The sequence below is a fragment of the Balaenoptera physalus genome (genome assembly GCF_965194825.1).
Source record: "Balaenoptera physalus genome assembly, chromosome: 16".
Classification (NCBI taxonomy): Eukaryota; Metazoa; Chordata; class Mammalia; order Artiodactyla; family Balaenopteridae; genus Balaenoptera; species Balaenoptera physalus.
Genome location: NC_138898.1, coordinates 30863688 through 30877773, shown reverse-complemented (window position 1 = coordinate 30877773; position 14086 = coordinate 30863688). Strand labels below are relative to the sequence as shown.

The window sequence follows — 14086 nt, the reverse complement described above, 5'->3', positions numbered from 1 at the left end:
AATCACATGATCATACCAATAGATACAGGAAAAGTATTTTACAAAATCCAACATCCATTCATGATAAAAACGCTCAGCAAACTAGAAATAGAGGGGAACTTCCTCAACCTGATAAAGAACATCTACAAAAACCTACAGGAAACATCATACTTCGTGGTGAGAAACGAGAAGATTTCCCACTAAGATCAGGAACAAAGCAAGGATATCTCATCTCACCACTCCTTTTCAAATTGTACTGAAGTCCTAATTAATGCAATAAGACCAAAAAAAAAAAAAAGAAATAAAAGGTAAGTAAATTGGGAAGGAAGAAATAAAACCACATCTGTCAGCAGATGACATGATTGTCTATGTAGAAAATCTGAAATAATCAACAAAAAAACTCTTGGAACTAACAATCATAGCAAAGTTGTAGGATATAAGGTTAATATGCAAAAGTCATTCCCTTTCCTCTATATCAACAATGAACACGTGGAATCTGAAATTAAAAATACATTACCATTGCAGCCACTATGGAAAACAGTATGGAGGTTCCTCAAATACTAAAAACAGAGTTGCCATATGATACAGCAATCCCACTCGTGGGCATATATCCAGAAAAGAGAAAACTGTAATCTGAAAAGATACATGCACCCCAACGTTCATAGCAGCACTATTTATTTATTATTTTTTTTAACTTTATTTATTTTATTTATTTATTTTTGGCTGCACTGGGTCTTCGTTTCTGCATGTGGGCTTTCTCTAGTTGCGGCGAGCGGGGGCTACTCTTCGTTGCGGTGCACGGGGGCTACTCTTCATTGCGGTGCACGTGCTTCTCACTGCAGTGGCTTCTCTTGTTGTGGAGCACAGGCTCTAGGCATGCGGGCTTCAGTAATTGTGGCTCACAGGCTCTAGAGCGCAGGCTCAGTAGTTGTGGCGCACAGGCTTACTTGCTCCGTGGCATGTGGGATCTTCCCGGACCAGAGCTCGAACCCATGTCCCCTGCATGGGCAGGCTGATTCTTAACCACTGTGCCACCAGGGAAGTCCCCAGCAGCACTATTTATAATAGCCAAGACATGGACGCAACCTAAATGTCTATCAACAGATGAATGGATAAAGAAGATGTGGTATATATACATACGATGGAATACTACTCAGCCATAAAAAAGAAGGAAATAATGCCATTTGCAGCAACATGGACGGGCCTAGAGATTCTCATACTAAGTGAAGTAAGTCAGAAAGAGAAAGACAAGTACCATATGATATCACTTATATGTGGCATCTAAAATATGACACAAATGAACTTATTTACAAAACAGAAATAGACTCATAGACATAGAGAACAGACTTGTGGTTGCCAAGGGGAAGGGGGTGGGGGAGGGATAAATTAGGACTCTGAGATTAGTAGGTACAAACAACTATATATAAAATAGATAAACAGCAAGGTCCTACTGTATAGCACAGGGAACTATACTCAATATCCTGTAATAAGCCATAATGGAAATGAATATGTATATATATGTATAAATGAACCACTTTGCTGTACACCAGAAACTAATGCAACACTGTAAATCAACTATACTTCAAGACTAGTAAAAAACACATTACTATTTATATTAACACCCCCAAAAATGAAATACTTAGATATAAATCTAACAAAATGTGTACAAGATCTCCTTAAGGAAAACTACAAAACTCTGATGAAAGAATCAAAGAACTAAATAAGTGGCGAGATATTCCCTGTTCATGGATAGAAGACTCAATATTGTCAAGATGTCAGTTCTTCCCAACTTCATCTTCATCTATTCAATGCATTCCCAATCAAAATCCTAGCAAGTCATCTTATACCATGCATAGCACCTAGCAGAGTGTCAGGGCCAAGGCAGGCTCGATGAAAGTGAAGCAAGCGTCAGAAGTTGTGGTGGAAACCCGGCTCAGAGGTACTGGGGCAAAAGTGGGAATATACAGAAAGGGCACTGGGCAAACTCGAATGATTAAAGAAACCCAGGTACTAACTGGGCATCTGGAACCATGGAAACCAGGGGCTCAGTGGCCTCGGGAAAGGATCTCACTCTCTGCCATTCCCTGTGTATCAGTTTCCTCTACTTGATGGGAGGAAGTAGCCTCACCTCAAGCCTCACCACAAGCCTCACCTAACCCCAATTTCCCACAGCTTCTAGAGGAATAGGGTCTCACCCTCTTCCTCAAGCTCAGTTTGAAAAATAGGTTTTTCAAACCTCAGAAAGGTTTCAGACCAGCCAAGCTTGAGCCCTTCAACCGAAGTCAGAGGGGCCTGTTCTTGTGAGAATACAGCCACTCGGCAAGGACCACCAGCCTGGAGTGAGGGGAGGAGCAGGCCAAGAAAGCAGACTTTATAGGGCAGGGGTGTCCCATTGGGGGCCTCTGGGACATTTCCAGTGGCACAGCTTGCCACAAATACAGACTGAGGTCCCTTTAGTGCTTCAAGGTCAGAGGGTGATTTGTGGCACCCTAGGATGGAGAAGGTGGCCTTGTCCTAGTAGAGACGGTGGTGACGGAAGGTATGGCATGGCTGATGGCCTTCGCTGCAGAACTGGAAGGGCAAAACTCCAATCACAGGTGCTGCCTCCTAAGTGAGTGTGGGTGGGTTCTTCCTGGGTGCCGAAGGGCAACTAATACTTGGCAAACATGAGACAAGGCCCACACCTGCACACTGACCACCTAGGAGGAGGCCCGTTCTGCCCATGAAAGAAAGCCATACCTCACAGGTCACAAGTAGATCGTGAAAATAGATATAACTGAGGTTTTATCCAACTGAATCATTTTAAACCATCACTAGGAGCTACTGAGTAAAGACTCCCGAACAGCAGTTGGGTGCCCCATCCATAACCTTTTGGGCCTGACCATGGTGCAGGCAGGCCCAAGGGCTTTTTGTGAGGGCACAAAGAGCCAGGGAATTTGCCTTGGGACCAACTCACAATCAGATGGAAGGGGGCTCCAGACAAACATCCACTGTCCTTCACCCCTCAGGTGAGGTCATTCAGAGGTGACTGCTGTGCACTGGCCCCCAGGGGCACTTGGTGCACTTAGCTCCCTACCTACCCTTGATAATACACCTGTATGGTCTGCCTCCCCTTCCAGTGCTTTCTGGGATCACCTCCAACATAAACTGCTTGTACCTAATCCTTGTCTCAGGCTCTGCTTCTCAGGGATCCACACCAACACACCACATTTTGGTAGAGGAAGCAAGTGCTACAATCCGAAGGAGGCATTTAAGGAGACAGAAGTGATGAGGGGGACAAGAGGTGGAGAACCTCCCAAGAAGTCTCTTGGGGACATACTTGACCACGAAGGCTCAGACACCCAGCTCAGAGTGGCACAGGAAAAGACGTGAATTAATCAAACTCACAGAAACAGAGGGTGAAATCACACACTCGGTGCTTTTAATTCAAAATGAGAAGGACAACATCAGATCTCTCTCACCCGACACCACCCTCTCTCCCTGCAGACAAAGTAAGCCCATGATTATCTCATGGCTGCCAGTGGGCATAGGCTGGGCCCAAAAGGAGCTATGGAGCCTCTCTGCTGAACAACTCACACCTTTGTGAACTGTGGTGGGGCTGGACACTGAGCAGGCCCTCGCCAACAAAATCCTTGATGATGGTGCCTAAGTAGGTGCAAAGGCAGAAGCCAGCTCCCTGACCCTCGAAATCTCAGAGACTCCTTTTGCACTGCAATGACTATGGGTTTGGAAGAAAGTGGGCTGAGTTCCAAGCAGCCGTTCCTTACTGCCCCAGCACTAGTGGCTGGTGGACTATTTGGGGCTGGCTGGCAGGGATGGGAGAAAGTGGGGTCAAGGACAAGCGGGGCTGGACCACTGCAGCAGTCTGAGTAAGTCATGAGGTCACTCCAGGTATAGGATGCTCTGTGATTCCTCCTCTCTACCCTCTCCCTGGCCCCCTTTTCTGCCAGCTTGTCCCATCCATTTGTCCTGGGTGTGGCAGCACACCAGAGCTGGGAGGAGGCAGATGCCAAATTTTACCTGGCTGTATATCTGTCCATCCCCATCCTCCCTCCTTGCCCTCTTAGGGAGTTCCATCCCATTGAGGGGTCAGCGGGTCCAGGCAGCACTGAATTCTTTCTCCAGACCCTGGACAAACTGGTCATTGAGGAATAGCAGCTGACCATGGGGCAGGAAGCGGGCGAGGATGCCCTCGATGCAGTCAGCCCGTAGCAGGAGGTTGGCAGTGGGGACCAGCAGCCGGAGGTGCTCAAGGAGAAGGCGGGCCAGCAGCCGAAGCGTGCCCTCTGCCAGCAGCAGGTTCTCGTGGGCATTCAGCACCAGGGCGAAGCCTAATGAGAGCACGCCTAGCCACACCACCGTCCGAGGCTCCTGGAAAGGGTCCCCTGCCGTCAGGCGGAAGGCCCCACATGGGGACTCATGCAGGCGCACTGGGTCATCTGAGGACTGGGGCTGCAGGTCCACAGCAGGCCGGCCGCACGCCTGCTGCTGCAGTTGGCACATGGACTCCACCTGCCTGTGGAGAATAGGTGGGTCACTGACCTGTCATCCTCAGGACCACCCCTGGAGCTGGGAGCTGCCATTATCCCCATAACTAGATGCAGAAACTAAGCCCTAGAAAGACTAAGTGAAGTGACCTGCCCAGGGCCACAGAGCAGGAAGGATGAGCCCAGATGGGAATCCAGGCTCCAGCCTCCAGGCCCTGAACCATTTCACTCCATGTGGCCAAGAGAAGGCAGGTTCTGAACACAGCTCCCTGGGCTGGGAAAAGGCACCAGGGGATGAAGATCCTGCCCCTACCTGCTTCACAGAGGCCTCCTCAACATCTCAACAAGAGATGAGAAGCGGAGTAAAAGCTATGTCCAACCCAGGCTGTCCAACCTCTCCACCCTCACCCCATCCTGCAGCCCTCTCCAAATAAAAAAGAAAAACCTTGCACTTGGACATCCAGGCTTTTGAAATCACTCTCTGATCTCTCATGAATCACCTTCCAATTTGGGCCATGTACAGGCTGCTCTTAAAGACACGTTTGGTTTTCTGTGCCACATAAGGGGGAGGAGGCCCAGCAGAACAAAGAGATAAACAAGAGGCTGGCCCAGGGTTGCCCCAGAGTGTTAATCCCCCCACCCAAAACACAGAGGGGCCAGGAGATTCTGGCACCTGCTGGTTCAGACTGGGTCTGTGAGGGGAAGGTCCAAGGTCAGCCATCACATCTAGAACACTGTTTCCCAACTGTACCCTGTGGATCCTGGGCTTTTGGGAGGCTCTTGACACAGATTCCCATAAACCACATTCTCTCTCCTCCTAAGAAATTCATTAAGCTTAAAGGCACACCAAGGGCCCTGAAAAGTCCTGCACTGCAAAGCATATTTAATCTGTACTGCTTACACTCAAATCCCAACTCTTTCACTTTCTAGATGCATAACCTTAGACAGGTTAAATTTCTTTAACTCTCTGTAGCTCAGTTTACTCATCTGTAAGGTGGGGATAATGTACCTACCTCAAAAGACTGTTTCAAAGATAAAATGAGTTCATATACACAAAATGCTCAGAACATAAAATGCTTAGTACATACAGGCTCAATAAATGCTAACTACAAAAAAATTACCATAAATGCTAACTATAATAAATAATGATGATGATAATAGCATTATTATGTCTTTAACCCCTTTTTCATATAATACTTGTGACTACTGTGGAAGACTTTGAAAGCACTACTCTAAAACTTGCTCTCTGCTTCTTAGTCCTCCTGTTTCTCTGTGCCCCCCAGAAAACCTATCATAATCGGTGTGTATTCAATGGGTTGGACTGTGTTACCTGGCCACGGCCAAAATCTGCTCCTTTCGGAGGAGCCTGTCCCTCTCAGCACCATGTGGCTGTGGGTCGTTGGGTGAATTCTCGGTACCAAAGAAGCAGGAGTAGAGCACTCGGCAAAGGCCCTCCTCAGCCTTCGTGGCCCGCAAGGTGTGGATGAGGAAGACATGGACCATGGCTCTGGGATGGATGCTACAGGAAAGCCAGAGATCTCAGTGAGATGAGTGTAAAACCCCAGAGGGGAGGCAACCACAGAAAGGGTCTGGCCTAGCTAGGCCTGGGAGCGTGTCTGGAGGCTGGTGTGGCTATTCACTGGTCCTCCTCAGTCACCCAAGACACACGCCCAGCCTCTGTATGTGGTCAGCACCAACTCTGTCCATAAGAGTCTAGCAGCTATCTTAGACAACCCCAAAGCCAAATCTACAAACAACCAGCCAGGAATCTTGAAAAATGTCAGTCATCAGAGTCAAGGAACACTGGGGAGCTGCTCCAGACTGAAGGAGGCCAAAGAGACAAGACAGCTGAATGCATCCTGCGGTACTAGATAGGAGCCCTGGCAGAGAAAAAGGTAGTTTCAACATAGGGCACTACTAGGACAACTGGAAGCATTTAAATACGGATTACAGGTTAGATAATAGTCTTGATCGATGTTACCAGATTTTGAATGTAGGAGAATGTCCTTGTTTTTAGAAAATACACACTGAAGTACCTCTAAATATAGAGGTAAAGGGGCAGCATATCTGCAACTAACTTAATTGGAAAATTAAGTATACAGGAGTTCTTTATAAGAACAGTCTTGAAATTTTCCGTAAGCTTGAGATCACGCCAAAATAAAGACCACGAAATAGTAATAATAATGGTGTTTGGCTCAGTGACCAGCCCGGGGTTGAAAGGCAGCGGGTAGACGGTAAGCAGATATCTGTAGCTAAGGGTAAATAGATCGTGAGTTTAAACTGGTTAAACAAGAAGGTTCGCGACAGCGCTTTGAAACCCGTAGCTCGGAGACCTCGACTGACCTCCCGCGACCCTCTACCCGCAATCAGAGCCGTCATCAGCCTTCGCCACCGCGTCCCCCCCCCCGCCCCCCACAGAGAAATGGTAGCAGCCAAGACGCTTACGTCACTACTTGGGGCAACCCTGTGGCGCTGTGCCTCTGGGGGACTGTAGTTGCTTGCCCCAGCTAGCCAAGCCTAAGGAGGGGGCACCCTGGACTGAGTGTGCCCTGCAACCCCGGGCCGCTGTCCTCGAGGCGAGACACTCACCTTTTCTTCCGTGCCCACGGACTTCTACTAACAGACCCCTTCACTCGGCTAAACGGGAGATACGGCAGTTGCGCACGCCAGTAGCAGGCGCGCGCGTGAGAGTGACGCGCTCAGGGTGGGCGGGGCCTCATATCCCGAGCTGTGCTCCGGCTGCGGGGCGTGGGTGGCCTTCCGACGCCTGGACCTCCAGCTCAGGCGACTTTCACCGTCGGACCAAAATCCCCTTGCTCCGGGTTCACGGCGCGGCCCACGCTGGTCACTCACTGACTGGGTACGCGGGGTTCCCACTCGAAGCCCTAGACCAGTCGAGCCCCAGGCCACTTCCCCCGGCGGCCACGAGGGGGCGCCCGACCCGGTGCGTGGCCTTTCCGGGAGAGGCGGGGTCTGAAGGTGCAGGGCAGAGGTCTCCAACTGGACAATATGCGTGGGAATCACGGGGGCGCCTGTTAAAATTCAGGTTGCTGGGCTTTAGCTCCGGGAAAGAAGGCTTGGGGGAAACATGCATATTTACGTAGTTCGTGGGGAGAGCTTCTGGGTTGTGGGTTCCTGCGGTGGGTTAAGACTAGGGCTCGGTTTGGAGTGGAAAGATTAAAACTCTGGTCACCAGCTATGCATCCCTGGCAGGTCAGTCACTTTACTGGGCCCCAGTGAAGCCCCATAGGATTTGGTAGGCTGATTAGTTTTTCCTTTCACACTTCCACCTCTAACAAGCTCTTTCCTTGTCCCCTCTTTGAGGGAGGCCATCAAAAGTGTAGGGAAAGGACTTGTACCTTAAGCCTGAAAGGGTCACTGCCAGGTCCTTCCCTGTTGGAGTCTTGGCCCAGAGGTGTTTGGGGCCCTGCAAGACTTGTCTGAGCCTCATTGCCTGCCCTGGGCACCCCGGCCCCCCACCTCCCCACATAATCCTTTTACTTTTTGGCATGTGAACTGCTGCAACCTCCCCAGATGTGTTCTGTGCCCAAAACCCCACACTGGGTGTTTCCTCGGCCTGGCCTGCCCTTTCCTCCCCTTTATTAGCCCTTCAAAAGATGCTCAGGGGCTTCCCTGGTGGCACAGTGGTTGAGAATCTGCCTGCCAATGCAGGGGACCCGGGTTCAAGCCCTGGTCTGGGAAGATCCCACATGCCGCGGAGCAACTAGGCCCGTGAGCCACAATTACTGAGCCTGCGCGTCTGGAGCCTGTGCTCCGCAACAGGAGAGGCCATGATAGTGAAAGGCCCGCGCACCGTGATGAAGAGTGGCCCCCACTTGCCACAACTAGAGAAAGCCCTCGCACAGAAACGAAGACCCAACACAGCCAAAAATAAATAAATAAATAAATAATTTTTTTAAAAAGGTGCTCAGAGCAAAACCTAGGGGAAGTCTTCCTGCTGGACTGCCCATTAGCATTCAGCTGTCCCCTTTATATCCATTGTGAGGGTCTGCCTATGGTGCTGATGTCTCCTATGGGGTACACCCTGGCTGCGGTGCCCAGTTTCATTCCCCACGGCCATGCACAAGGCAGGCCTGGAGCCAACCCAAACACACTTCTTGGTGACTGAAGAAAGAAGGGCAGGGCAGCTCAGGCAGGGACCTTGGAGTGCAGTCTGGGCCCCTCTGGCTATAGGATGTGGGCAGGGGGGCAGTGAAGGGAGGCTAGAGGAGGTGGCCTTGGGGCTGGCCAGAGTGTGTGGGCATTCTGACCACAGGTGCAACACATATATGTATTTGTAGGTGGAGGGGCAAGCCCAGAGACAGTTGGGCCTCAGCCACAAGGCTGGGATGATGTTGCCTCAGTTCCTGGTCCCTATCACTCTCAGCCAGGACTCATGTCTGCCACCTGATTACAGCAAATTGCTGGCAGAGGGCATTGGTTGCTGGGGGCCAACTGGCATCCGGAACACAGTATTCTGGCCTCTGTCCACTTGTCAGGCAGTGAGTCTACACAAGGTCCCAGGCTGCTGGGGAGGCCAGCCTAGTGTGACGTACACAGAGGAGACAGCAGTGAGAAGCTGGCCTGAGCTTCTGGAGGTCAGTGGGGGACCCAGATGGAGGTGGTGTCCAAATAAGTGAGGCAGACTCAGATGCCATTCCCAACTTTTGGCAGCCCTCAGCCAACTTGTGCCCCCAAGGTCAAAGTAGTGTGCTGGGGACAGTGAGGCAGGAAGCAGCCTGTGTCCCCCGAGACGCTGCAGAGCCTTCTTGCTGAATGAGGAGCACATATTGCAATGTATTTATTTTGTTAAACCGCTGTGTGGTGTTTCTGTTATGTGCAGCCTAACTCAAATGAGTTAAGTGAGGCAGCATGTGAAGTGGGCAGAGTGGAGCCTGACATGTAGTTGGTACTCAATAAATCAGTAAATGTTGACAAGCATTAATGCAGAGGCAAGATAGGAGAAGGTGTCAGAGAGGCCTTGGTCAGTCCTGGAAAGCAGGTGGGGCCTTCTGGTCTGGCAGCAGCTCAGAGGCAGGGCGATGGACAGGCTGAACTTCTGCTTCCTGGTATGTGCATGTTCATGTGTGCCAGCCTTTTATAGCAGTTACCCTAGAAATTGTGGCGGGGCCAGGCACACAGTATGTGAAGATGTGGGTTTGTGGCTAGAGTGTGTGTGTGTGTGTGTGTGTGTGAGTGAGTGATAGAGGCAGGAGAGAAGAAGAAAAATAAAGCACTACAATTCAGTATCCTATAATAAACCATAATGGAAAAGAATATGAAAAAGAATATGTATATTATATATAACTGAATCACTTTGCTGTACACCAGAAACTAACACAACAACACTAACACAATCAACTGTACTTCAGAAAAAAAAAAAAAAAAAAAAACCTAAAAAATAAATAAGCAGCTGGCTGGATTTGAGGCCTGGCCCACCTGCCTAGCTGAGATGAGGGGCCACACCTTCAAGTCATTTCCCCTCCCCCTCCTCTGGCTGTCGGCAAAGGTGCTCATCACTCCACTCCCCAGCTCTGCTCTTCTCAGTGGCCCTCTGAGTTGGGGGGATTGCCTGAAGCCCCTCACATTGACCCCTTCCTCACACTCCCACCCTCCATTGCTCTTTACCCATTTCAGGGTGAGGCCTGCCCCACAGTGGCAGGCAGCCTGGTGTTTGCCCCTTCCAATCCCCGTTGATGCCCACCATCAGGATGCACGTGGTGTCTGATACTGACTCAATTTGGACAGCAGTTTCCATTTCCCACTTACCCAAGCCATGCAGGGTCCTGAATCACTGATGGGCAGCCTGGCTTGGGAAGCTCTGCTGCTTCTCCCAGACATCAGGACCAACCCTCAGGTCCTGCTTAACACACCTCCAGGGACGGGAAGCTCACTCCCCCAAGACAGCCCCGTTGTTTTTTTTTTCTTTTTTTAGCTGCATTGGGTCTTTGTTGCTGCATGCAGGCTTTCTCTAGTTGCAGCAACCCGGGGCTTCTCATTGCAGTGGCTTCTCTTATTGCGGAGCATGGGCCCTAGACCCACGGGTTTCAGTAGTTGCAGCACGCGGGCTCAGTAGTTGCAGCGCGTGGGCTCTAGGACGCACAGGCTTCAGTAGTTGTGGCTCGCAGCCTCTAGAGTGCAGGCTCAGTAGTTGTGGCGCATGGGCTTAGTTGCTCCTTTGCATGTGGGATCTTCCCGAACCAGGGATCGAACCGTGTCCCCTGCCTTGGCAGGCAGATTCTTAACCACTGCACCACCAGGGAAGTCCCCCCCTAACTGGTTTTTGACAGCTGGAAACGCTTATTGAAGATCTTTACGGACCCCCGAAACCTCAGGCCAGACCAGCTGGGCCACCGCCTACTTCTGGATGAGGGGAGGGCAATTAGATGGATTCTGCCAGCCCCAGGCAATGGATTTTTTGAATGTCTGATAAGAATGTTTAGCCATTTCTCAAACTGTAGAGGAGGAAACTAAGAGGAAGAGGGGATCTGCTTTACTGAGAGTCCAGGTGGGCTGAGCTCGAGTAGCTATGGTTGCCCTAGAATTAAGGAGACCAAAGTAGGGCAAGCCTTATACTTCCATCCCCCTCCACCTCCCTGGGCCATCTCAGAGATGGCTTGCCCCATGTGGGTCACCAGACGGCCTCCTCCTCCTCTGTCTGCACCAACCCCCATCCACAGTCTTCTAACAGCTACTTTGGTGCAGTAGGACACCAGTCTCCTAGACAGAGCAGCTGGGCTTTTCCCTTGTAACCCATCACCCAGGGGCATGTCCATGGGCAGAAAGTTTGGCCCCTTTCTTTTAATTAAGTGTTTTTAGGCTTATCCTTTTTACCTGTCTGGTCTTGTAATCCCCACATTGGCTCTAAGTAATAACAGCCATAGCAGACTTTTGTGTGGCACTTGATGTAGGCAGGCCCTATTCTTAGTGCTTTACATACACCAACTCATTTGATCCAATCCACAAGCCTTTGAAGGAGGGACTTTACTATCCCCATTTTGCAGATGAGGCACTGAGATCAAGTAACTTTCCTGATATTACACTTGTACTGAGTGAGGTGTGCATGTCCATAAATTTCAGCCTGTTTCATCCCCTCCCTCGTGTGTCCCCTTCTCCCCCATTCCTTCAGGGTCACCAGAGAGACTGTTGGCCCACACCCTCAGCTCCCAGAGGCCATAATCCCAGCCCTGCTTACCTGCTATAATCCAACCTTGGGAGCTCCCTTCCCACCCTGCTTGGATGATCTCCTTCCCTGGTATTTCCAATCCCAGCTCAGGAGGCCCCCGCCCTGAGCCCTCCCCTCAGGGAGCCCCAGGCCCCATGTCTTGGCTGGACTCCAGAAGGACTAGGCAGTGTGTGATTCGTCCTTTCAAACGGCTGCTCTTCCTGCAGGGCTGAGAGCCAGGAGGCCCCACGAGGCAGCTCAGGCCCAGCCACGTGAGACCCTTTCCCCTCCCGCTGCCCCAGGCCCAGCTGACTCAGAGCCTGGCAGCTTCAGTCACCACCCCTCCCAGGGGTATGTGTGCTGGTATAGACTGGGTGGGGAGGAAGCAATCCTGGCAGCACTGCTCGGCACCCACATTCCCATGTGGGTTGGGTGGGAATGCTTCTTAGCTTCTGTCCCATAACCAACTGTCTACTTTGAACAATAGGCTGAATAACTTCATGTCATCCAACATTCTCTCAAGGCATGAATTTTAAGGCTGTAGAACAGCAACTTCTCCATCATTGCTCAACTTCCCTCTCCTGATTGTTTCCAGATTCCACATGGCTATAGACCTCCTTGTCTAAACATCCTTCCTTTCTGTACCACCAACAGTTTTATTGCTTCTGGAAAGTAGGGTGCCTGTGTGTTCAATTCCAGGGATAAAGACTTTTTAAAAATCATGTTTTCTAGGTGGTTGTGAGCTATTGTCACTGGAAGACTCAAGCCAGTGATCTATAGTCAGTTAACTCCAAAGAGTCACTTTAACTTTTTTCAGAATCTGACTTGAGAAACAATTAAGACTAAGATCAGTATTTCAACGTAGGAGAATCAGAAAACAGGCTGGAGCTCCTGCTACTGCCACATCACAGCATGTAGGTTCAGCACTTGACAGTTAACAGAGCTTTTTGCTATAAATAACCACATTTTCTGGTTGAGAGAGAAATTAAAATTTACCAGTCTTAATGAAAATATGGAGCAACAGAACTCTCAGACACTGCTGGTAGGAAGGTAAGTTGGTATAGCAACCCTTGGAGGACTATGTGGAAAACACACATGCTACAAGCCAGCAATTCCACTCCTGGTATAGTTCCACCACAATTTGAAATAGTCCCAAATTATTCATTGAGGGCAAAATGAAAATGTCCTATATCTTAATTGTGGTGGCAGTTACCAAACTGCATTCGTCAAAACTCACAGAACTGTATACACAAAAGGGTGAATTTTACCTTAATTTTTAAAAGATTTAAAGGCCAGGGAATTCCCTGGTGGTCCAATGGTTAGGACTCGGCACTTTCACTGCCGTGAAAGTGGGTTCAATCCCTGGTCGGGGAACTAAGATCCACGTGGCATGGCAAAAATAAATAAAGGCCAGAAGAAAAAAATAGAATGAATAATTCAATTTAAGAATATATCCATATAGCTGATTTACTTTGTTATAAAGCAGAAACTAACACACCATTGTAAAGCAGTTATACTCCAATAAAGATGTTAAAAAAAAGTCAAAAAAAATATTTCCCAACATTGACTATTGCCTTTTAAAAATTATTTGCAAATTTTCTAAGTAAAAAGGAATATCCCACAATTTAAAAAAACGAATATATCCATATAATGGAATACTACACAGCAATGAACAATAATAACTCTTGCTAAAAGAAACATGATGAATCTCAAAATCATTATACTGGGTGAAAAAAGCCAGACACAAAAGAGTATGATTTCATCTCTATGAAGCTCAGGAACAGGCAAAACTAATCTACCATGATAGAGGTCAAACTAGTGGTGACCACAGAGTGTGGGTAACTAGGAGGGAGCAGGAGGGAGCCTCCTGGGATGCTAGAAATGTCGACATCTTGAGCTGTGTGGTGCCTCGTCACATCTGTGCTTTATGCTTAAGATGTGTACCTTTGAGGAAATGTCAATCTTTCCCCAATTTAAAAAGAAAACATTTTTAAAATTGTCATTGCAAGTTATCTGGTGAGCAAATCCGATAATGCCCAGTGCCCAGCGATGCCTCCTGACTCTGCCAGGCCTGGCACAAGCTCACTTGGACCCTGCCCTGCACAGCTCTTTAACCATGTGAGTCGGCTGCACGTGGCTGTTCGCAGGCTCCTAGCCAGAGGTGGGAATTACTGCCCCGCCTTGGCCCAAGTAAAACAACCTTTAAAACTGGCTGGCAGCCCAGTATTTTAAACCACTTCCTTGCCTGATCCACTCCTCTTTATGAGCATCCAGGAATAAAGTTATAGCTTCTTTTCCTGGTGGAACAGGGGGTTGCAGCACCTCTGCCCCATCCCCGGAAATTCCCAGGGGCAGGGAGGTCTTGGCCCTACCCGAATTGGAGAGGTGAACCCTGGCGCCCCCTCTACCGACCCAGGCCTGCACCTCCCTCAAGGTAGATGTCAGCACCAGGGCC

At 49.4% G+C, this 14086-nt stretch overlaps 1 protein-coding gene across 1 annotated transcript; it reads right to left on the bottom strand.

Moving 5' to 3' along the window:
• Positions 1-3378: 3378 nt before the first annotated feature.
• Positions 3379-7360, bottom strand: AP5S1 (adaptor related protein complex 5 subunit sigma 1). The gene is made up of 3 exons (XM_082431932.1): positions 7056-7360; positions 5797-5985; positions 3379-4495 (listed from the first exon to the last, which is right to left on the bottom strand). The coding sequence occupies exons 2-3, from the start codon at positions 5967-5969 to the stop codon at positions 4069-4071; spliced, it is 600 nt and encodes a 199-aa protein (XP_082288058.1). The 5' UTR covers positions 5970-5985; positions 7056-7360; the 3' UTR covers positions 3379-4068.
• Between the last annotated feature and the right edge of the window lie 6726 nt (positions 7361-14086).

Bases quoted from the DNA above. Each gene is read 5' to 3' on its own strand.
- AP5S1 (XM_082431932.1), bottom strand. From the start codon at position 5,969: ATGGTCCATGTCTTCCTCATCCACACCTTGCGGGCCACGAAGGCTGAG. The intron at 4,496-5,796 runs GTAACACAGTCC...TATTCTCCACAG, and splicing joins CAGATTTTGGCCGTGGCCAG to GCAGGTGGAGTCCATGTGCC.